General features: G+C 39.8%; 1 protein-coding gene across 3 annotated transcripts; it reads right to left on the reverse strand.

The window, feature by feature from the left end:
• Positions 1 to 1,087: 1,087 nt before the first annotated feature.
• On the reverse strand, positions 1,088 to 23,612 carry LOC150082978 (voltage-dependent calcium channel gamma-5 subunit-like). Of its 3 annotated transcripts, none has more exons than XM_090377707.1 (4): positions 23,146 to 23,584; positions 14,062 to 14,139; positions 5,631 to 5,768; positions 1,088 to 1,913 (listed from the first exon to the last, which is right to left on the reverse strand). In XM_090377707.1, exons 1-4 carry the CDS (start codon positions 23,414 to 23,416, stop codon positions 1,660 to 1,662), a joined length of 741 nt encoding a protein of 246 aa, XP_090233833.1. In that variant the 5' UTR covers positions 23,417 to 23,584; the 3' UTR covers positions 1,088 to 1,659. The 3 variants fall into 3 exon arrangements, with proteins under 3 accessions (XP_090233833.1, XP_090233835.1, XP_090233834.1); XM_090377709.1 differs by having other exon boundaries at positions 14,058 to 14,139; positions 23,146 to 23,297; XM_090377708.1 differs by lacking the exon at positions 5,631 to 5,768 and having other exon boundaries at positions 23,146 to 23,612.
• Positions 23,613 to 25,439: the final 1,827 nt, after the last annotated feature.

A 25,439-nucleotide genomic window follows, 5' to 3' on the forward strand; every position in this document is an offset into this window, starting at 1 on the left:
CTTGTGCCAAAAAAAAAAAAACCCCACAACAACAACAACAACATGATTGGTTTAAGTTCATATATAAAGTCATGAAACTATTTATTACTATCTTATTGTTCTCAAAGTTCAATATTAGATATTTTAAATTATTATTTCTCACTAATTTATGATAAAAATAGTCCGATATTGCTTTATTAAATCTGCTAGATGGAAACAAAGAGAACTGTATTCATTAATTCACCAAAGCTTTTGTTAAACTTTATTCGCATACATATCGCTGCATTGATTATATCGGGTGAACAGTTTATTAGGACTCCCCCCCCCCCTTTCGTACTCAGTTATATCAAGGGTGGGGGAGCATTGTTGCCATTTATCCAGTCCATATCGAGGAAAATTGTGTTATTCCGAAAGCTAATGGAAGTGTGGATTGAATCATCACATTGCCACAAAAAATACAAATTCTTTATTAAATGTGGCGTTATTATATTGACTGCCAAATATAAAAAAAATATCTAAACAACAAATAATAGAAAAATAAACTCTCTTAACTAACTTGGTACTGTATCGAAGTTAAAAAGGAATTTATTATACAGTTTTGAAATAACAGCTTATCGCTATAAAATAGCTCTCTGAGAATCTTGGTATTGTGGCGCCATCTAGTGGCAACTGCACGAAGTGCAGTTTATCCTTTAGATAGCAGACAAATTACAGTATAAATTTAGGGTATCATGTATATCATTAAATAAAGCAAAACAGTATTACAGTCATTAACAATCTGTAGATTGAGTAATCAAAGCAGAAAAAGATGTAAATTTTCATATATAAGTGTATTTACTAATTTAGAATCACTAAGAAGTATAATCTTAAGCAACCAGTGCTATTTAAAATAATTTTGCCAAGTTTGTTATTTAAAATAAAACTTTAAGAGAAATTGATAATATTAATAATTTATATTTATGAAAAGTACTTTACGTAAATAAAAAAAACTTCAGAAGTAAGCCGTTTCAAAGTGAAATATTACTGTGGCGCCATCTATCGTAGAATGCTAAAACTACGACGGGAAACTAAATTATGTGTTGGTCTGTATGGAAAATGAAGAGACGAAACAGTTTCATTAGATTTTATATAAAAAGATAATCATACATTGTATAAAGGTTTAAAGTAGAATTAACCGTGGGAATAAGTACAATATATGTTCTCTTTATAAGTTGAAAATAGGTGATAAAGTAGATTGAACACAGACTGTTGATAGGGGTGCGTAAAACTTGAGGAGGTGGGTGGAAGAAACCGTTTATCCAAACTTCCATGAAAAATTGAAACGCTATAAAATATCTATAAAGCCGCGAGACAAAAGACAGCAGAGGCTTAAGGCTTGCCCTAATTGTTCAGTGATATGTACGTACTCAGAAGGCCTTCTTCAATAATAAATTTGCATGCAAAGGGTTCATTAACAGTGGGCATTTTGCTCAGCAAAATATCTGCATGATAAACGAGAGAAAGAGAGAACTTTTCTGGAAGGAGTTGCATATATGAGATTGAGGCACACCGGACATTGAATATTGTGGATAAAAATGGCACTGAAAGAAGATGGACAGAAAGTATCACTGGTTTGTAAGGGAGGGACACACGTGGGCATTGAACAGACCTCCCTTACACGGTCCGCAGGCAACGCTGCAATCACAGCCTACCGAGGATGTTGGGCTCGTCTTCCCTGGCTCGATATTCAGACGCTGCCTTTTCTCCTTTCCTCTTCCGAGAGCAGACGATAAAAACAGTCCCGGACGTGACGTACAGGAGGAAGGTGATCCAGGCGAGGAAGAAGGAAAAACCGTACGACCACACGGCACCCTTGGGATGGCGAGCTGTCAGGTACTGCTCTTCGTAGATCACGGAGTTGACGAGGACTTCGATTACCACAAGGACGGTGGCGGCTGAAAGAGATAGAAAGAAGAAGAAAAGGTTACAGTGGATCAAATGATGTTGATTAGAACTACCAATGAATGCACGAAGGAAGTTCATTGGTAGTTCGAATCGGGTCGAGACCAAGGAAAAGGAGAAATGGATCCATAATTGAAATAAACTTCATTGAACATAATGGCCATTTTGATATTTGTTTTCTACCAACCTTCTTTGAAATACAAGGTTCTCGCAATATATACCTTTTCTATACAACAGGGAATGGCAATATCATTGCAGACATCAGTAATAACAATGTTTCAATCCTTTGTAAACTAATGGAGTACGCCCCAGAAGTTCATGTGGAAGATACTAAAGATTGGTGCTTTTTTACCCATCATATTAAGATCACAACCTATGGAATATGAAGTTTCATTGTGCTCCAGAATTAATAACACCATTATTCGAAAATGACTCCAAGATTCTGAAATTCTACGTTTATTAAAACAATAATAAGAAACACTATAAGGACACTGTGGAGTTGTGTCAGCCATCGGAACGTTTTGCTCCACTTGGTTGTTAACTGATAGTCTTTCTAGATGGGAGGAGTTTCTTTTCGGCACGCGGTTCTAGACGTGATCTCAGTTCGAGTGATGTCTCACTCGAAGAATTATTTTGATGGTGAAATATAAAACTTCTGAAAAAACTTCTTTGCCTTGATGGCAGCCTCTGTTACATAAGTATTGTTGAGGTTCAGTAAGCTGTCAAAAGAAGCTCTGGTTATAAATGAGGTGTCCTTGCTTCAGTGCTCAGATATGTTTCGGCTTTGACAGCACAAGTTCCGTTATTCTCTGAACAGAAAGCGTGAGTGAGCCTTAGAAACAGAAAATTGGTATAAAATGTACAAATACTAAGAGAAAGCGTTGAAACTCAGTTAAGATGGATACAAACATTGCCATCTCATAAAATGATTAAAACAGAATTATTAGTCTAATTTAACAAAACATGGGAATGTCCCAAATGCAATTTATTTGAAATCCCAAATAAATCGTATCCCCTTGTTTGGGACTCCAAATAAATTGTATGATTTGTAAGATTTTCACGGAGGGCAGCATTCAGAAGCCAATGATTATGAGGTGGAATGCATAGTGTTCCCTATTGTGGAACTTTGAAACCCAAAGTAGAGTTTGGAACAATAATAATTTGACAGTAACCTAGCATCTTTTTTGGTTAGCTGAGAATGGAAATGAACTACTTGGTAGTATCTTGGCATGCCACCTGAAGGTACAGAAAAAACAGACCAATCTCGATAGGTGTGGTATCTTTAATTGATCATAGAATAGGATCACGAAGATGATTATTATGACGAAGTAATGAAAACAATTGAAGGAATGAAATAACGTTGACATTATTTACTCTGACTTCAGTAAAGAATTTAATACGTTTCCCACGAATGGTTGTTATAATACACTGGAGCAAATTGGAGTTAATGGCAAGATCCTGGACCGTGGGATCACGGACTGGATAAAAGATAGGAGATAGAGTGTTCATGAATGGACATTCCTCGGGGTGTAGCAAAGGAGTCCTTAGTACTGGGGCCATTTCTCTTTCCAATGACACTGACGAGAAGTGCAGGAGACGTTTGATGTTGATTTAAAGGTAGGAAGGGTGGTTATTGACCAGAATCAGGCCATTTTGCTTCAAAATGATTTAGATGAGTTGCGCAAGAGGGTCTGAAAAATGGCAACTGAAGTTTGATGCTTCTATATTAAGGATTTTGAATTGAAGAAAAGAAATCTGGACGTTACTTACAAAGTAGGGGGGGGTGTTAAAAGTGGTTCGTGACGAAAAAGACTTATGGGTTATGATACAGTTAGATATTAAATGGTGCAGACTACAGAGCTTGGAGGCTGGACACTTGGAGATGGGGTAGAAGACCTGCTGGTAGAGATATGTAAGGCCCTGAAGGGAATCATTGTAAAGAGGGAAGTATATTTTCGCTGGTAGAAGAGAGTAGAGTCCTGGACACAAATACAAAATGCTAAGGGGGGGGGGAGATAACAGAAGGCTGTTCTGTTAGTTTAAAGCGGAGCGGGATAGTCGCTTTTTGCCAATGAGAAAAGAATGACTGTTTTGGGAATTTTTTTTTTTATTCTTTTTTGTCAGATTCAGAAAAAAAATCCACTTCATTGCGTCATTTAGCTATTTTGATGGAATTTCTTTTTATATCTCATGACAATTAACACTCGAATTAGTGTAGTAGTACTTGAATTTAAATTCAAGTAATATTACAGCAATATTATAAGATTCACCTCAATGAAATACGGTATCTGTTTGGGAAAAGTACCAAGACCAAACAGAACATTATTGGTTATGGTTATAATAATAATTTGATTAATAAAATTATTAGGATATTAAAGCATAATCTAAGATGGCAGGTATCAATGTACACCGAGTGGACAGAAATCATGGGATACCTACCTAGTAACCGGTAGGCCCATCTTTCGCCCGGATAAGGGCAGTCACACGGCGAGGCATTCAGTCCACAAGTTCACGACAGCATTTCATAAGTATTTCCATCCATGCTTAATGCACCGCTGTGCATAATTCTGTCGCATTCCTGGGTGGAGAATCCAAAGCTCGAACGGATCTTTTCACAACGTCCCAAAGATGCTCCACAGGGTTCATCGGACATGAACTAAAATCTGCTGAATGCTCTTCGAACCACGTTCTTGTCACCACGGCTCTGTAACGAGGGGTATTGTCCTGCTGGAAGAGTCCATTGCCCTTTGGGTGCACGATGACCACGAAGGGATGCAGATGGTCTGCAATGATGGACACGTAACCTAGACCGTTCAGAGATACGTCTAGACACACCAGAGGTCCCAACGTTTGCCAGTTGAACATGCCCCAGACCATTACCGACCGCACACCTGCCTGAACAGTTCCTTGTTGACGTGACGGGTGCGTAGCTTAGTGTGGTTTCCGCAAGATACGCACCCTCTCGTCCGCTCGAAATAACTGGAAACGGGACTCATCGGACCAGGAGACCCGTCTCCAATCATCCAAGGTCCAGTGCCGATGTTCTTTCACCCGGTTGAGGCGTAGAATCCTGTGTCGTGGGGTTAGCAATGGGATTCTGGTGGGTTGACGGCGGTTCCCATAACCTATTGTGGCTAATGATCGCCTGATAGTCTTGGTGAAGACGTTTCTGGCACTTCCCTCGTTGAAGTTGGCGGTGATTTGTGCCCTGTCGCTCTCCAGTTGGCTTAAACAATGTGAGACAGGCGTCGACGGCCACGTTCATCCACCACCTTTCTCTGCCCACAGTGCTGTCCACGATGAGATATTATTCAGGAAATGGAATATTCCCGATGTACTCTTGATACTGTCGAACGGGGACAGTGCAATTTTTGTACCACCTCCTCGATAGAGTGACCCGTGCGGCGGGCATCCACTATCATCCCTCTTTCAAAGTCGGTTAACTCAAAACGTTTATCCATACTGACATCGAATTACCATCTACGTGAATGCAGTGTATCTATATAACTGTCAAGCGATGGGTTCGTCCACTAGCGAAAGAAGTGACAGCGTTGCGTTGCCCAGGAACTAGGTGTCCCATGAATTCTGGCCTTTCAATATTCACAGTTAATTACTAGCATAGTTAATAGAGAGAAATTAATTCGAAGGTGGAATGGCTTTGTCAATGTATTTATTTAAAGTTCATTGGGAAGATTTCTTATGTTTCTCACCTGTTAGGAAATGAACTCCTCCAGCAAGGCGCTTAAACATATAACGTGGTTCCTTGAAAGTATAAATGCTAAACCCTAAACCCATGGCCATCAGACAGACGCTGATGATGGAGAAGGCGGTCTCTGTCCTGGTGTAATCTAAAAAGAGATGTTTTTGTTTAAATCTCCAATAATAATGAAGAATTAAAAAGTAGTTTGCTTAAATTTTAGACCCAAAATGGTGAAAATCCTGTAAAGACAGAAAGGATAGGAGAGTGGTGTTTTTTAGGAAGGGTTTTTTTACGGAATTAGCGCGTGAAAACACTATGCGCTTGATATGTGTGTTGCTCTCAGTAATCATTAAAATTAATAAAGTTATGCCAAAGTTCATAAGGTGATTTTAGTATCGTTATACTCCTCAACTGACTCTGAAGAAGAAGACACCAACGTCAAGGCGACCAAGGCACACAGGTATTTATTATTTGCAGTTCCTTTTCATATTGCAGAATCTCATAATCGGAGATGATCAAGCTGTATTAACGCTCTGACAATTGACCAGTACCACTCACCGCTGCTGGCTACAGATCAAGGTCAGACTGCACTGCTATAGGTTAGTACTTGCGATCAGTTGCCCTGGCGATACGCGTCAATTACTAATTCCTGGAAATTCACTCCCTTCCCCGGAAACAGATTAACTGCATTCCTAAAGTCGGTGACAAGCTTTCTGAACTAAATACCATCAATTTAGCCGGTTAAACTTTCAAATTTCCCATCAGACATCCAAATATGACCGAGTTAAATGAAGTCTCCACCATAGCCGAATGTAAATTATGCAAATTAAACACTGATCTATGCATCATGTGTGTTACGTGCTACGCTATGTGACAGTGAGTCGCTCAACAGTGGATCAAGGGCACCTCCCCAACGTAGTGAGATACCCTGCACATCAACTGAAACTGATGTACATGCCTTACTTCATCTGCTCCAACACGCCTTCCAAATAAAAGGAAATTTGCTGAAGTTCCTACAGGCCCTATTTACTTGTCGGTCCATTTATTACCGCACAGATAGTCAGATCCTACAACGCCAACTCCATGCAGGAGTTCCACAGGGTGGAGTTTTATCTGGACTCCTCTTTACCGCCATGATGATCCCGTTCTGCAACGGTAGGGGTGATGCATGCACTTATGCAGACGATATTAAGATCCTAACAACCATCCAACCGTCCATGAACAATAGGGCATTGTGTGAGCAGATTAATTATAAGCTTCTGAACTTATTCGTGTACTTAGACAAATTTCGCTTGGCCCTAAATCCACAGAAGACTGTAATCATGGTGTACTCGCTGAAAAAATCGCCTACGCTCGTACACCCGAAACGTAATGGCAAACCTATCCCAGTTGTTGAGACGCATAGAGATCTCGGAGTAACATTTGATACGAAACTTACGTTCAAGTCTCATATTGACCTGATTGTAAAGAAAATGAACTACTTACGTTGGGCAACAAAACAGCACCTCTTGCACATCAAACAGACTACAACAACCGCACGATATTTAAGAACCACAGTCTATTCGGCCATTTTGTATGGCGCAGAATTGTGGGCGTCAGGAGGAGTCATATATGATGTTGCTACCTCAGCCACAAAGTGCTGCTAAACGGTAACAACTTTGATGCACAGGAAAAACTGCCTGCAGATAAGTGATGATTATGTGATGCTCATAAACATTCAGCTGAATATGCTTATTAATGAGATTAGGCAAATTAAAGCCCAAAACTCAAGCCTATTTGAAGAAATACAACTCCAGGCACAAATAGTTGCAAATAAATTCACTGTAGTGAACCAGCCTTCTACTATAGAACCAAACACCAAAAGAATACAAGGTACCAGCATATTGTGATGGTCAACAAAGTATGAAACAATCCACTAATCAGTTCAACAGAAAAAGATGCAGATTTCAGTGAAGATAACTCTCCCAAACCTGCATCTAACATCACTGGAAATAGCCACTTAAAGACCTCTCAGGTGTCCCCCTCTACAGTATCGACCCTAAATAATACCAAACCTAAAATGTTACAGCAGACAATCCAAACTGGAAAGAGTCCATCGATAGTCCAGAGATCCTACATTTGCAGAAATAGTCACCAGCCAAAAATATGATCATAAAATCCAAAAGATCCCACCAGCAATGCGTACAAACTGCATGCACTCCCTGCCCAAGTCTCATCTCGCCGATCAACAGGTTCACTTAAACGAAACCGGGATTATATATTCAACCTATCAAAAAATGGAACGTGGAAGATAAACGGGAAAAACAGGCGGCACACAACCCTCCACTAAGGGGAATCACACATATTCATACAATATCACAGCGGTCCAGACTCGTGGGCAAATCTTTGTTTCTCGACTGGAACCAACTACTAAACCAGGCAGCATTAAGGCCATGTTTGCAGAACTTCACAGAATAAATATTGTTGCGAGACAGAGAAGAACTAGGTACCCAACAAACGCATCTTTTATCCTTACCTGCCACCCAGAGATGATGAGCTTCGTGCTGGATCCATGGCTATGGCCCTCTGGAACTCTCGTCAAACCCTTCGTACACCAGACGCCAAGAACCGCGATAAACCACCAAAATAATGGTGGTTTATCGCGGTTGCAATAGCAATTAAAGCTGCCAAGCCAAAGAAACGCAGAAGAATTCAAACGAATCTACTGAGAACAAACCTACTATAGGAAACAAAATGTCCACATATCAATCAATCCAACTACCAGCCGTTTATGATGTCAATCCTCAAGGCTGCAAACCTGTCTCTAATATCCCTATACACATCGCAACGCACAGTAGACCAATTCCGACCCAAAAAAGAGACTTGCCACTCGTACGAACTCCGATTGCTATGGCTACCACCATTCGAATTGTCTTTCAAAATGCAAGAAGCATCTGTAACAAGCTAGACACTGTCGAACAGCTTCTACTCTCGAAAACCCTAGATATTCTCTGTATCGCTGAAACGTGGCTTGGGAATGGGCAGGACTCCCTTGCCTGTGCAGCTCAGGCTAGTTATCAGATTCTCTGCTCCCCTCTTTTCATTGGTACATTCTGTGGTAACCCTTGCATTTGAAGCTGCCATGATGTCCCTCAAGCTCAACACCTACCTGATAGACATAGCAACAATATATATTCTACCAGGCCCAAACAATGATATCATTGAAGAAGTAATCCATTGGCTAGTGAATCACCTCCACCCCTCTGCTAAGCACATTGTTTGTGGAGATTTCAATCTTCTACCTACTCTCGCACATCTTAGTAGGACACTCGTTAGCAGTATGGATTCACTGGGTATCAGCCTTCTCAACTGCCACCCCACGAGAAGATCCGATCTCTTAGATTTGGTATTTTCCTCAGCACCATGCGACCTCGAAAACTGCCCTCACAATCTCTTTCAATCCGATCACGAACCCATTGCATTACTCCTGCACTTAGCCGCAACTAACCTCGATATCCAAGACACTAAAAAGAAAAAAGAAATAACATCCCGCAAATTCATTGATCCACCACGATGTCTCGAAGCCGCATTCTCCGTCCCTTGGGAAGCTCTCAATAATTGTGATCTCCAGTTGGCTGTGGACCTCATGACCAGGTGAATCCGAACCATTGCCAGTTACGAAGCGACAAAGCCTGTTTGTATCACTCTCTGTTCAAGAGCTTGGTGGACACCTGCACTGAACAAAACCTTCCAAGAAAAACAAAATCTGTATAAGAGATGGAAAAAGTCAGGCGCTGTACAAGATCGGATTGCCTTCTCCAGAGCAAGGGCAGTGTTCGACCGCCAGAAATCATCTGCAATCAAAAACATCTAAAAGCAACCCTACAAAAAGGCAAACCATTTTATGACTCTCGGCACACAAGAATTCCAAAAACACTGGACCTTGAACTGTGGATGGATCACATTGCACGGTTCTCGAACAATGTGGCCCCGACATATCCAGACAACTTACCTGTCAACAACGTCCCAACGGATATGCTCGCCACCGCTTGCATCACCAGGAAGCAGCTTATGACTGCTATAAATGTATTGCCATCCACCGTAACCGCAGGCCCCGACCTTGTGCCACAATTCATGATCAAGTGTCTTAGCACATTTATCATCGGTCCACTACTCTCAATTTTTAACCGTGTCTTAATGCAGCACTACTTTCCCCCTCTCTGGAACAGATATGCTGTGTGGCCACATCCTAAATGCCAATCTGCATCCCTCATTAAACAGCTCAGGCTAATCTCTCGCTCTTCCAGCCTCTTGAAACTTATGGAGAAGGCATTACTTTCAACCATCACCAATCAAATCATGCCTCACAAACCCTCACAAATTCACAATGCCATTTCCGGAAGATTCACAGTCACCCATTTAACATCCATAACCAGCACCATTCTCAGAGCACTAGAAGCTAAAGCAGAACTTGCACGTCGACCTGGAGCCTGTCTTCGACTCAGTCAGCATTCCCTCGCTCTTTCACCTCCTAGAAAATTACTTCCATATAAAAGATGGCATGTTGTGGTTTATCACAACCCTGCTTTCTGACAGAATCATTCTTCTTACAGCGGATCAAGATACAATCTCAAGAAAAATCACTGCGGGAGTTCCCCAAGGCGGAGTCCTCTCCGGAGCATTATTTACTGCAGTCATTATTCCGTTTGTGCAACAGAGAGAAGACATAACCTGCTATGCTGACGATATTAAGCTACACACCTAGATTAACCCCGGCGAACATATTTCAAAAATTAATGAAAAGATCAATTGAAAGTTACACGACTTAGGATCCTATCTCCATCAATTTGGACTACTTATTAATCATGCAAAATCAACCCAAATTGTCTTTTGTTTGAAGCACCGACCCACTGAAGTCCAAGCTTCTCTAGATGGCATTCTCCTTCCAGTGGTAAATACACATACAGACTTGGGAGTAGCTTTCGATTGCAAACTGACCTTCAAGCCCCACATTGACAAGCTCATAACAAAATTCTGTAAAATGTGATGGATTACCAAGCAACAACTACTCCATATTAAGGATTAGATGTGACTCGGCGGTACGTATACGCCTCAGGAACATGGGCATCTGCAGCCCCAAGAATATCAAGTGTGTGTACTCCTCCGAATAGTGGCTTCTTCGTTGGATTACACATAAACATCATCGTCCACCCCAGCAAAGAACAACTGCGATGGTAACCGCACTGAACTTTGCCCGACTGCCAAACCTTATAATGGAAAGACGCCTCACACTAACTGCCAAAATGACAACTGGAATAATCTCGGAGCCAAACATATGGGAACTGTGCAGCTGGAGAATCCCTCAACCCGGACTGAGGTCAGCTCCAACACGTATAGCCAACCATAATAGACTAGCCCTTAGCGACCGCTTTCTCTCCCCAAGCAGATGCTTATCACAGTCCAAGCAGTCGAAGGCGACCTCTACAAATTTGTGAAGGATCGCAAATACCGGAGAGAGATCCTTGATGACCTAAACTCAACCAGGCAAACTACACAGTAATGTCGCAGTATACTAAATTTAAAAAGGATGTCTGTATAATATCTTTATGAATATATTGTGAATAATTTAACTGAAACTTATTATATTGTTGGCCCTGGGGGATGAACCCGAACCTCGATGTGGTCCCCGTCCTCAAGGCCTTTGTCCACCAGCCAATGTGAAGCCCCTTGCATTCCTGCTGCGAAGGGTACATCGTATACATCCTTTTGTACACAATAAAGATTATTTATTTATTGATCTAAAAAAGGATGTGCATAATTACTTAAAGCAGTAAGATACACACCGCTGCGGAGCGAAATGTTAGAAATGGCAGTTTCAATTATTGGCCGGGAAAGATTCCATCTCAGAAAAAGCCTTCATGTGAAAAGATTACGCAGTGTAGTCTGATGGAAAAAAAAGTTGGCAGAACTTAATTAAAACTTCACTAAGAACATCAAATCATGCACGAATCCTACCTTGAAGAAAGCACAATCGGATGAACCTTGTAGAAGAACAACCAGGGCAGCGATGAAAACTTCATAAGGCACCGGGAAGAAAGACATTTAAAGATTCTCCCGGAGATAAGAAAAAAAAAAGTTAATCCTTCAGTACTTTAGATTAGGATATCGGCGACTTCTTTGAGGGAATGCGGGTAGGTATAAAGAGAGCAGTCTTCGCGATGAAGCGATGTAATAAGTTAGCAAAGAATTCCGGCTATAAAAGAATGAGCTGTTTCAAAATAGAAATGCCTTCTAGCAAAAGTTAATGCAAAAAGTTTTCTAAAACCCATGCTGGGTTTTAGAACATCAAAATTAAGATTTGATGTTGGCGAAAATCCAAGATCCCAAATAATTCAAGAAATATTCGTTGACATTTTTAATTTTAACCCTGCTGTTCTCCTAGGGTCTGTATGATCCGAAATGATATTTAAGACCATTCCCCTTGATCGGAATGATCATAAGGAATATCTTTTGTCTGAAGAAGAAAACCACGCAAGTGAAGAAAATGATTACCAAATTCAGAAGAAAACTGCGATGGGTTTGCCAATAGTACAGAGCAAGATATCAATCGAATATGCGTCTTTGATGATAAAACTGATCGATAGAAAGAAGAGCAAAAGAAAAGTTAGCTACGATAAGAGAATTATGGGAAACGTGGCTTGAAGTCCTTCCAAAGTTATACAATACAGATGAAAATTCGACTGTGGATGAACAGCTGGTAGGTTTAAGAGAACAAACAATATATTCCTAGCAAACCAGCTAAGTATGGTCTCAAAATATGGACTCTCTGTGATAGTACATGTTCCTATGCAGATTATATTCTTATGAAAAACAAGAACATTATTCTTATGAGTAAGATGCACCATAGCAACCAGATTAAAAAGGAAAACTAATCTTTGGCCAATGATTAAATTTTTCAACATGCTTGACATAAGTGCTTACAACGCATTTGTTTTGTGGAGAGAAATTAATCCAGAGTGGAAAGATGCTAATACATTTCAAGACAGTATTATTACCTTTGGAAAACTTGGGTTTGTTAGTGTCATACATATACCGGTACTGGGGACGTTGAACTTACTTATATTACATGCCACACATCATAGTAGATCTGGATGTCATGACCGGTTGTATTCTGTCCAATTCCCCTGCCACCTGACAACATCCTAGAAGGTAATTTCCATTCCAGGAGGAGGCTTTGAATCTGGACATCAGTCTTATGACAAATTCTCCTACAACGGAAATTACCTTCCAGGATGTTGTCAGGTGGCAGGGGCATTGGATACAACACAACCGATCGTGACATCTAGATCTATATGATATGTGCATGTAAATGACTCTTCTCTGACTAGCTGGAGGTTCCACATTTTCTTGAGCTTTGCTCTTTATATCCACTTAAATTTCCTTCAGAAATATATGGGTCAAATAGATAACTTAAACAGATTTGCCTGTTTCAAGGTGAAAAGAACTTAATAGACAAGATTATAAGGCAGAGAAATGAGGGATTTTCTCTTTAACCATACTCTGATATCAATTGAAATTAAAGATAAAATCATAGAAGCTTGCATTAAATCTATCCCATTATTTATTTTGATAAATTTGTTAGCTTGCCTTTAATAGCATCTCTATAAACTGTGATGCCGAAAACGGATAATATCACAGCTTCATCTAAGATTGTATTGACTGAGATTTACTGAATAAATGCAGAAGTGTATTAACACGATTATTCAAAAGCGACTCTAGAACTTTAGGAGAATCTTCCTAAAGGAACAATATCACTTATTAAATTCTCTGTCTACTGTTGCCTCTTGTGTTCCTTTGGGATTTAGAAACTCCGCAATAAAACCGTTATTTGAATGAAATTGAAATCGGTTAAAGAAAGGGACAATCCTCTAGTGGAAATGTAACGAAGTTTTCCCCTATTAGAACAGTGAACACTGTTGAGCCATTTTACTGTCCTCTTGTATTTCTTTTTGTGACATTCACAATAAACTATTTCGAGAGCTTTCTCTGCTCTAGAAACACATTTAAAATAGAGAATTCTTAAATGCGCTTCTTAAACGATCTCTCGAGGATTTATATTGCAGCTTAAAGACCATCAACAAGTCGATCGAGCAAAATTAGATTCGCGTTAACATCTTCCACCATCAAACGTGTGTTCAATGAAAACAGTGCACGAGCGAAATATTTTTACAAGTTACTCATTGCTTAAAAAAAAAAAAAACAATTCACGCTTAACTTTATCAAAAAAAAAAGCTTTGGGTTTTGAAACCAAGACAACTCCAGACAGGGACTGCTGTGAAGATTGGATTATCGTGTAATATCTTTTCAATTTTATTCTTGTTTTGCTCGAAATGCATAAATCGTATCTTAAACTGCGAGTTTTTAAATATAATATTCAGAAAAAACAGCAGTAACTTACACACCCAGTATTGTGCTGTCTGTCTCCGGGTCCTCTTTGATCTCCGCTTCTGTAGGAAACATGGTGTGGTATTGGCATGTGGCTAGAAATAGAAAGAAAAGGACTGGAATCCAATATATGATAAAAACGAATGGAGATCTTAAAGAAATAATGCGTGCAATATGAAACTAGATCTTTATTTCGATTCGATTGGTGGGCGCTGTACGTCAGCAAGAATTCCAGTTGTTTCTGCCTTGATGTATTATGCATGTCTGTCAGGGTGTTTTATCCCTCGTCTACCTATTTGTGATACATTCACGAAAATATAATGTGAAAGGCATTATAACTGTATGGGTATCTGCGAATGTGTCAATTCTCTTTTTGTTTTTTGAATAGGTGTTTCGATGGTGAATATTTCGTACAGAGAGAGGTAAAATCTTCATATCCCTTTCCTCTTGCCACTCTGATCGCTTGTTTCACCGATTTACTTATGTAAGGGGGGACAGGAATTTACAATTAGATACTCCAACACTCATGGCAATGTCTTAGAAGTTCCACAAAGATATTTTATTCAAGGGTAATGTAACTTTGCAACTCCAAACCAACGAAATCCTTATGGCCAATTGAAACAGTTGAGGAATAGTGACTGTATCTTTCTCGATAGATCCCAGTTGAAAATATTTGGTTGCGTCCAGAGACGCTAAGATCCAATTACACTGATATTCAAAAGTTAAGTTACATATCGTGTTTTTTTTAAATACTTGCATTGAATAGTTTTTTAAATTCTAACTTGTAAATCAATTGGGCCATAAATCTTGTGCTTTCAGCGGCCACAGGAAGAATGTTTTTAATGCGACTGTATACAGAGGGTTTCAGGATAAAGGGAACTATGAGAAAGACTCTGGAGCCAAGACAAAGATAATGTTTTCTTTACAGATGAGTTGAAATTCACTGATTCTGGCCACGTTCCCATTTGGAGGGAACGTGGAACATGGTCCAACTTCCTTCATATCAATGAAGGGAACGACAATTGAGGAGGTGGCCTTGTTGGTTTGAGGAGACACCTCGATGAGCGGTAACACCAAACTCGGCATGAGGGAGGTGCAGTCTGCTAAAATATGTAGTAACGAGGTCCATGGGTCTTGCGTGAAGAGGTCCCACCGGTCCTGAATTTGGTTAAATGATGCCATTCCACATATGGCTCAGATAAAATGTGTTCCTTTAAAGTGGGGATATTCTTCAGATGAAGTGGACATTATGAGGAGCTTTAAAGAGATAAATTGAGGAATGTTGACCTTCTCTCCACTCCCTTTTTGGAACAAGGCCTTATTACTATAAGGCCTTGTCACCTGCAAACCTCAGAGAGCAGTTGTTATAAGGGGACCCGATTCCTATTAAACGCTTGACTCACACAAAAATGTGATTTCATAATTATTATTAATAAAAATAAAGTAATTATTTTAAAACTTTTGTGGGTCTGACGCTGTTCCATCAGGTACATATTTTACTTCATGGATAAGATTTTATGACTGTAAGTTTGCTTTTAGTCCCGTTACACACTGAGTAGCCACTTTATCAGGTATAGCGACTAGATTTTTTAGCACCTCAGAACAGTGTGGATTCAACGTAACATGGACTCAACGAGCTATCAAAGACGTGATATAGAAATACTGATCCACGTTGCCTGAACTGCTTCCCACATTTGTTGTTAATTAGATGGTGTGGATCTGAACTTCGAAGAGCTCGTTCCACCTAATACCAAAAGTGCTCAATTGGATTGAAGTGTGGCGACTACACAGGCTACAGCTGTGGGCTGAATTCACGCTCGTATTCCTGGAACCAGTTGTGTACAATTCTAGCCTTGTAACATGGCAGATTATTCTGTTCAAAGAACCCATTCGTAAATGGACACACTGCAACCATGAAGGAATGCGCATTGTTGGAAAGAATCTCCAGATAACTGTGGCATCCAAATGTTACTCCGCTAGTATCAAGGGGTCCAATGTGTACGAGGAAAATACCTCCTGCCATTACACAGCCATCACTAATCTGTATTGTTGACACATGGCAGGATGCAGTCATGGACCCAACCGTTTTTGCTGTATTTCTGTTCTCTGATCAGTTAAATAACAGGAACCGGGATTCGTCAGACCAGGCAACGTTTTACCAATCTTCCAAGTGTTGGTACAGGTTTGTTATTTTGACTGACTGTATACAACCTTTCTGTTACCCTGAAGAAGTTTTGTTAGCCTCGCGAGAATCGCTAGTCGCTGGACGTCATTTGGTTATTAGATTAATTTGGAGGCATCCGAGACACAGCCATACGTGAAAGCTACATCAGGGTTACAATATCCAAGCTACTCATACTGGCAGGGCGTACGATGCCACGATCAAAATCACTTAAGTCTTTTCGTCTTGCCCATGCAGCATCCCTAAGTATCTGCCTACCTGCTTTATATCTTATAACAGAACACCTGATGCTGTTATGGAAGGAGCAGTCCTTTCGAAGAGAGACAAATCTCTCTCTGTGCTTTCTACACTGAGTGGCCCCTTTTTTAGGACCTCAGGACAGTGTGGAGGATGAGTACATGAAAATGGATGGTTGCTCTGATAAGTGACTGTCAAGAATACCAAATATAAATTTGTAGTTGACGATATACAATTCTAAAATGGTTAGAAGATTGCAAAAATGGCGTGCTGTAAAATACCATTTATTTTAAATCCGTTCTCAAATCCGCGACATTCACGCAGACTAAAATTTGGATTAGCCATTGCTTATTTTCAGCGCACAGAATAAAGATGTTCTCCTCTGTTTTTCTTAATGTTCTCGGTGTTAAACTTCCTCATAAATTTTTTGTATAAGTCTGTTGAGAGAGGTGAGTGCGGCGTAGAATGAATTACCACGTCCTTAATGTAGTCGTTTTTCTAGCCATACGCTAATAGCCTTGCCGTTGATGTGCTGACAAGGCGGGTAGTTAACGAACATTGTCCTCTTCATCATCAGAGACATCGCCATTATCTTTGAGGCGTGCAAAGTATTGAAGATGCCTAAATGTGACACGCGCGACACGTTTGCTTTTAAGGGTCGAACAGCTTCCTTAAAGAACTGCATAAAAATGAAAATAAAACATTCGGGAAAATTTTATTCTTCCCAAAATAGGTTTGTCATTTAATATCTCTCTCGAGATCATTCAATTTTCTCTTCTTTGAAAAGATGGCCAGTTCGTTTGCTGATTTACATTGCATTGGAAAAATATTGAGAAGAGAAAACTCAATTTAATTAGCCAAAATCATTATGTGGAATCTGTGCTGTATGTACGTATATATACGTTTAGAAGGTCGTTTCAAATTATGCGTTCATTTCTGTACGAATATAACATATGGTATTCAAGTAGCTGATGCCATGTGTTATCTGTATTTTCAAGTACTCGTCGATAGTTTATGGCAGTAAGAAAATTAGCTTGGGAAATCTTCAGAAAACCTCTTATCTTCTGTTATCCGATTTTGGACTTACAAGAGACAAAACTGGATAAATTCTCTGGATTTCTGATCTAAAAGTTGATGAAAATGAATCGTCCAACGATAAATATATCATAAATGGATGAAAATATTATCAAAGACCTCATCTTATAATGTGATGAGGTCACTTAGGATTCAGAAACAGTCATGGCTCTGTTTTATGGAGGCGAACCATACACCTTTCAGCTCAACATGTGGAAGGTTTTAAAGGAATAATGTTCGAGCATTGCTGTGGCCAGCAAGGAGACCGATCTCAACCCAGCGGACATCTTTGGTTTATTTTAAATATGAATCTGTCATCCTTGATTATGTCTGTTGATTATTAAACTTATTATTGGCATTATTCTTGTTGTTATCAAAACTTCAGTTATACTCTTAGAAGTAAAAAAAAAAAAACTAGTTTAACACAGTCTGTCTGGGAGACAAGCGAGTGTTAAAATTAGAATAGACGAGTAGAAACAAGTATGTACACTGAATGGGATGCCAACACTTCTATCAACATTCCCAGATCGAATTACTATTGGTTCTCTATTTGGTAAAGGACACGGAAACGTGTGGAATTATTGTGAAGGTCAGCACTGGGTGCATTATATAATTTCTCTGCATGAGAAGTAGACGTCTTAAAAATAAAGAAATCAGTCTGGTCTTCTTCTCAGGAGTTGCTAGACGACAAAGGATATAACACACACCTTTTAAGTAGATCACCTGGAAAATGTTTGAAATCTTCTGTAAAATTAAAAGGGGGAAATGTAGAAGGATTAGAAATGAGGAAACAGATTTAAATATAGTAAGAGAGAGAGAGAGTGAGAAGAAAATGGAAGCTGGATGAAAAAAGAAGATTCCTTGACATGTCAGAAAGGAATGAAGGCATAACAGTGGAAAGAGGATTACAGACTCTACTAACAGCATAACGAGCAGTCTTGAGAGAGTCGGTGTCTGCGGTTATTTTCATTGAAAACCGATCTTCGTGAAAGCGTTCTCGATTCCCTCTTCAAGTAGGTCTAAATGCGGCCTTGGAAGATGCTGCCAACACAATGCGAAGGATTTACCGAGCACAGCTTTCTCCAGCACAAACGCGTTTCGTATACGTTTTATTTTTGTCAGCTGTTTCACTAATTTTAGGGTTCTCTCCTACCACTCTGACGCCTCACTGAGATCTCCCGGTCCACGCGCGTGTGGCGAATTCCATGGACTGTTTAACTGAAAGCACCCTGTTTGGTGATCGGTGCCTTTTTGATCGGCTCGAAGGAGTTTTTATTCTTTACGATTTAAGACAAGGAAGCATCTTGTTGGATATTGGAATGTTTATAAACGTTCTTTGATTTAATAAGAGACAATCCAGAGGCTTTGCACTGTTTATTTAGTTCTAAAAGCGTTTTTTTTTACATCTCTGTGTTTTAATGCAATTATAACTTTTTAAATTAATGTCTTTTTAAATATAAATGGGCATAATTATAACCACTTCTGAGTAGTATCATCCACTGGTAAGCTTAGACGATTTATGTGGCTGCCTCATTCATCTTCTCCTGGTGAAAACTGAATGACATGACAATGAAAAGCTAAATTAAGGCTTAGGCTTATTTTAACTTTTCGCTGCAGTGGATAAGGTCGTGAACTGTACCCTAGGGGGTTTTTTAAGTGCTTTTATTTACTGATATTTCAATATGGCTTCGTGTGTTTCAGTGTGAGAATCGGTGCTAAATGAATCGCTGAGAATGAAGTTATTTAGCGCTGTTTTAGTTGTAAGCAATGCGCTTTTTTATATTAATTATGATAATAAAAATGTTTTTTGCAAGTGCATTTTAATCTCGAGTTCTTTAATTTTCTATCTATTTTTTATACCCACGTTTTGAATTAAAGTCTGCGAATAAACAAAAAAAAAAAAAAAAAAGCAAAATAAAAGAAAATTCCAATTCCTTGCTCTGTGGACAAAGAAAGGAGTAGATCATAAGATTGACTTGAGCCAATGGCATTAGTTAAGGGTGAGTGGGTAGGCCAGATCTGTTCGGTTCAGGATTTGCACCAAAATAAGTGAGGCCATAAGACGTCACTGCATTTCGTTTGTAATTTACGTGTATTAGTCTGTGTGTCTGTTTTGTGGGATGAAATATTCGATATCCTCGAAGAAACCCATGCAGTCTTTTTCAATATTCTGCCATTTGAGACAAATTAACCATCGTCGTTTAGATGATTTTTTGAGATGCACGACAACGCCACTGCAGATAGAGCTCAAGTAGTGGAGGAATATCTTGAAACTGATGATATCCAATGACTGCCGTGGCCAGCACGATCAGCAGAACGAACGCCCTTTGTGTCGAATTGCACGCCGGCGGCCAACTCTTCTGCCATTTGGTGAGATAAGATGTGTGATGGTGAAAGAATGGGATTTGTTGATACAGAATGTTATAGACATCCTTATATCGAGCATGGTTCACTCCTGTCAGGCCTGTTTAGCCGTTGAATAGGATCATACGCTGTACCGATGTCATGTGACCATATTTTTGAGCAATTTTTATCGACTTCTGTAAAGTGACCTTTTTTGTTAATTATACAACCCCTATAAATGCTTTATTTCTGCGATACATCCCCATAACAAATTTTGTCCCGTTTAATCGCAAGCTGCACGAGTTACACCACGTTTTCTACGTGTTCTGTTAATTTTGTCCAGCAGTGTACACGTAAGTGAACATTTTAGATGAAAAACATTGCATATTAGGAGGAAAATTTTATTATGTATCGATTCTCGTTGATTTAACGTGAATTCTGCCGCGTTAAAAGTTTTTTATTCGCAATTTAGAGAAAACAAAATCGAGAGGATGTTTTTAAAAGTGAAGCGAAACTTTATAATGAACAAACATTTTTTTTTTCTCTGTTGTGTTAGAAAGAGAAAGGTTCCAATTCACGATGCCAAACACGTACACGTGTCCTAGAAATTCTTTTGTCGCGAATGTTTGTGTGTCATCCCTTTCATCACCACATGCCAACCCTTTTTCACGGACATTAGGGCTGTTTGTAAAAGAAACACATTTTATACAATAAACAATAACACGCTCATCTAATGAATACGTGTAGAAATGTGAATAATGAGCCTTTATTTTAACCAGAACAGTGTAGCAGTTGTTATAAAAAATCTTATCACTTTAATTCGCCAGGAATTCCTTCGTAACGTGAATCTAAACATCCCTTGTCCCACTGACAAAGTGATGTCATCCAATTAGTGGGTTGGATTAAGAGTATAAGGTGCCCGAGGGTTTTTAGGAGCATCAGCGCTTAAGGGGACTTTGCACAGTGAACTTTTAACTGTCAGATTAACTAAGGCACATTTTAAGATGGGATGAAAAGCTTTGAACTTTCATATAAAATTTAAAATGATAAATACTTACAAAAACAGCAGTGTCCACTGTATGCTCTCTAATGTTCCTAAAAATAGGAACAAAATTAGAGATGCCGTTCTCCTTGAAGTGTTCTAAGGATAAAAGAAATTGCGAGGTCGTGAATAAGAGTGCAACTGTTCATTTTGTGATACTTCTGCAAAATATTACAACTGCAGGCTCTGTTTAAGGAATAAGGGCGCTAACAAAAATATGTACACATTCTTTTGTAGAAGAGAAAGGAAAAGGAGAAATGCTGTCAGATGTAAGGATTTCGAAACCATTAGTTTGATATCGCATGATGCAAAGGCGATGCTGAGGAAATGATAGGAGAGGAACAGATGGATTCCGGAAACGGAGAGGGATGAGTTGGAAATAATGAGAATTTTGATGGAAAGATATATAGAGATGAACAAGAATGTTTGTTTGCTTTTTGTATTTGAAAAAACATTTGATAGGAACAGTTGATGGAGATACAGAAGGATATTGGAATTGACTGGAAAGACAGAAGGTTGGTAGAGGGAGGGTATTGGGAATAACGGGTTACATTGAGAACGGGTAAGGGATTTGGGGTTAAAAAGAGAGACAGAGAAGGGTGTAAAGGTATGGGGTAAAACGAAACATACTCACTTAATGTTAAGGGGTTTTTCAGAGAAATGTTCAAGTGTAGTGGAACATATTCTTCCATAAAGATAAGTTTTTGCGCATTTGGGTTTTCTCGAAGCTATCCCACATGTTATCTTACACTATCCTGTCACTTTGGCCCTACTTCTATCCCAAGTAAAGGCTGTCGCGTGTGTTAACTAAGCTTCCACATGAAAATGGCTTCGTATCATCAAACAATGGTCTTTTAAGAGGTCTTTTCAGACACATAGGCATGATTTCGGCATTCTCCATCCTTGCATTATAATCCTCTGGATGAAGTTCCTTCACATAGTGTGCTTTCCACGTTTCCCTCTTTAGTTCTGCTTTCATTATTTTCCTTTTTTTACGGAGTGGTAATTGAATCAGTCCAGTTTCACACTACATACTGCAATGAAATCCTGAGAGCTTTGTGAAAAAGATCTTGTACCACTTTAATATTCTAATGCGACAATGAAGTGATTGGTTTAATACTGTGCTTTTCTTTCTTAAGCCACAGATCTCGTTGTCCACACTTTTTTGGCGAAACATTTATTGGTTTTAGTGTTCCACTCCATAGATTTTTGCTTTTTAGTTGATATTTCCCTGCTGAAGGACAGAATGTAAAAACTTGTTAGATATGGTCACTCTTCGGAATGGGGTCAAGATTACAAGTGGAGTCTCTCAAAATTAGGTTCAGATTTTGATATCGACGAGGGAACAGAGATTACGATGTTAATTTTGCAGATTATACGAAGATGGGGTTGGGCGGTTAAGGATTTAAGTCACACTTGAGATCTTAAAACCCAACTGTCATTTCTCCGACCATCTATGAAGCACGTTCAAATAAATTTGAAAGATCTGAATGTATTGCACCCGTCTGACCTTTCTTGGGAGGGGAAGAACTCATGATAATAATTTATATTCGTTTATTAGCAGTAGAGAAACCCTTGAGGCATTAAGGACAAACAAATGGGAGTTCTTTGGAGAGTGCCTTTTTGCCGTGAACGAAAAAGAACACAAACTGAAAATTACAGTTAAGGAGAAAGTTGAAGAACGAAACGTAAACAAAATGAAGAAGGAAAGAGGCGTTGAATTTTTTTTTGATTTACTGCAGCACGAAAGGTTAGGTTGTTGCCTCGTTCATTGCAGAAAAAGGTAGGAGAACATCTGAGGGGATAGGGTGGGTGAGTTTAAGAGAATGATGACGCAGAACTGAGTTATTAGAGCGTGACAGTTTCTAAAAAATGTGTCTTACAAGTGGAGTAGTTCACTTTATTGAGGTAAGGGAAGCGTAGAAGCAGATACGTGCGACAGTAGTCTGTTTAGGCGGTGTATTAATAAAAGAGATGTGCACTGGCAAATATAATGTGACAAGTCTGTTATTTCTGGACACATACAGAAATAAATATTCAGCTTTCTAGTGAGCTCACGTATCGTTCGATTTTAACGCTTATTTTAAGTGTCAAAGAGAACTGTGTATTTCTAATAATGGCTGTTTCTGCATTAACACCAACTATGCATTCAAAAAGTACATTATTTTAGGAAGTGGGCCAGTAAAAACTCACAAATCTAAGCGCAGTAAATTGGCTACTTACAGACCACGTTGTAGCTTGGCTTTGTTCCATTTCTGATTTCGAGTTTGCAGATCTTCCACAGTCCCGAATGACTGCTGAGGAAGAAGACTCCTGTTTTATTGATGTACACGCCTCCGGGTGCCTTCACGTGGAACCAGTAATCCGTTGACACCGCAACCACCCACAGTAGCACAGCTAGCATACATCCTGCGGTCACCACTAACAGCAGACGTTGTTCACAGCGGACAATCGTTGCCGGATCAGCTTGCACCCGACTCCGAAGTCGGGCCATCGCGCCCCCTGGACATTGCTCGTCTCACTAAAGCGGTGCCCTTTTCTATGCGGTCGTCTTGTCGTCACAATGCTCAGTAGCGTTCTGACGACCTCGGGCTTCATCATTTCGCTCCCTCCTCCCGCAGTCAGATGGCAGCACCAGCAAAGGAACTTGCCCCGCGTACTTGGCACCGCCGGTTTAATTGTCACGTGAACCGATGCTAGTAGAAGGAAGATCGCGTCAATCTGGTTAAAAGAGAGCCTGCCCCCCCCTCTCTAGAGATGATGTATTCTAATCGATGCTGGCCCGATGCCAGAGGACTGACATTCGGTGAGGCAAACTCTTTTCACTTGTCCCTGGATGCTAATGGTCGTCGTGGATGGGAGTGCGACTTGGCAGAGAGGGGACGGTGCAGACGCCGATCTGATTACTCCCTTGAAATCCGTCTCCGTGGTTGGAGCCTGCAATAAACACACAGAACACGTGCAGTTAATGGAAACCTCCTAATAGGGTGTCTGATATAATGCAAGAGTTGGCCCGAAGTATTATCAGCGCACAAAGTGAGATTAGAATCGAGATAACGGCAATTAAGTAGCGGGCAGCGTGCAACGACAACTGAGGGGTGGTTCCATTAGGTAGAGGGGGTGTACGTACGTTTCTGGGGAAAGCTTTGAAATTTAAAGTTAGTGGCACTTCTCTTTAGTAGTTTGTGGCTCAGTTCGATTGTGTTCTTTTTATGTAGGGTCTTAAGAGGTGAATATAAGTAGTGAAGTAGCATTTGAACGACAGTTGTTACCAGCTGCCCTCTGATCTTAGATAACGATAGATAAATCAAAGAAAAACAACGTATGTCGTTGTTTTTAACATTTAGATTGTTGCTTGATAATTCCACCCAAGATCGCACTAAAAATGTAAATTTTCATTTAAATGTTCGTCTTATTTTTTTAAATAATGTCAATAAATATTTATTTAACAAATCTGAACGTTTAAATTGGAAAAAAAAGTCGAATAAACGCCATTAATTCGGCTTTGTGTCGAATGATGTTGAAATATTGATCAAAGGACTTTCCATTTATATGAATATTGAGCAATCAGTACTAATAATCGCTTTATTTTTATTGATGGCTTATAAATCTCCACCTTCGGTCTCAAACTCCCACAACTCTAAGAAGGATACTTTCCCTATTGTATCGCGCATTTATTGAAAACAAAAGAATGCTTTGATTTATAGCATCCACAGAATGTCATAAATGAAGATCCATCCATCCATCCGGGGAATTCCATGTTCGTACTTCCTCAAGCATGTGAACTGTCGTCGGCCCTCGGCACCCAAAATGCATCTCCCCGGATACGTGAATGGTACCACATAAACTGTTGATCACGTGCCGCGCGGTCCCAACCATGATCGATCCCGATCATGTGACCAACAAGTGCGTACTACACACAGGAAGGAGAAACGGGCAGTTTTTCAGAAGGCGTCGCCAATATCCGCTCCCATCAACCCGCTGAATAGAGAAAGGAAATTGCTGCCGAAGAAGGGGCCACAATTTCGATAAACTGTCAGCTGCATGTGGACGATTTCCAGCTGTTCCCCAACGTATTAGGCATTCGAGAGGTGGGGTTTTGTTTGTCATGTGACTTTATCTGGTGGCAGAGGCTCGTTATCGGAATGGCAACTGGGGCAAGAAACTTCCTGATCCGTATTTATATGCAAATAAGTTGCTGCCGGTGTAGTGTGCCCTTGCGAGTACACTATCAGACAAAGACCTGGTCTCATTTCTTAACCTTCAGTGGAGAATCTAAATCTAAAAATCTCAAACAGCCATCGCTTTCATTTATAGCCCAGGAGAAAGCCTTAATTTTGTGTTTACTGCTGGAATGCATTGTATATGAATAAATACTTTTCTTATTGGTAAATGAAAGAATCCCAACGTTTTCACACCATCTATCGTGGCTAGCTTATTGGTTATAATCTCAAACCTTCCACCAAGGGGTAAACGACTGGACTTCAATCCCGAAGTCAAGAAATACTTAACTTTAG

Source organism: Mastigoproctus giganteus, chromosome 7 (assembly GCF_048544385.1).
Source record: "Mastigoproctus giganteus isolate SK-2022 chromosome 7, ASM4854438v1, whole genome shotgun sequence".
NCBI classification, from domain to species: domain Eukaryota; kingdom Metazoa; phylum Arthropoda; class Arachnida; order Uropygi; family Thelyphonidae; genus Mastigoproctus; species Mastigoproctus giganteus.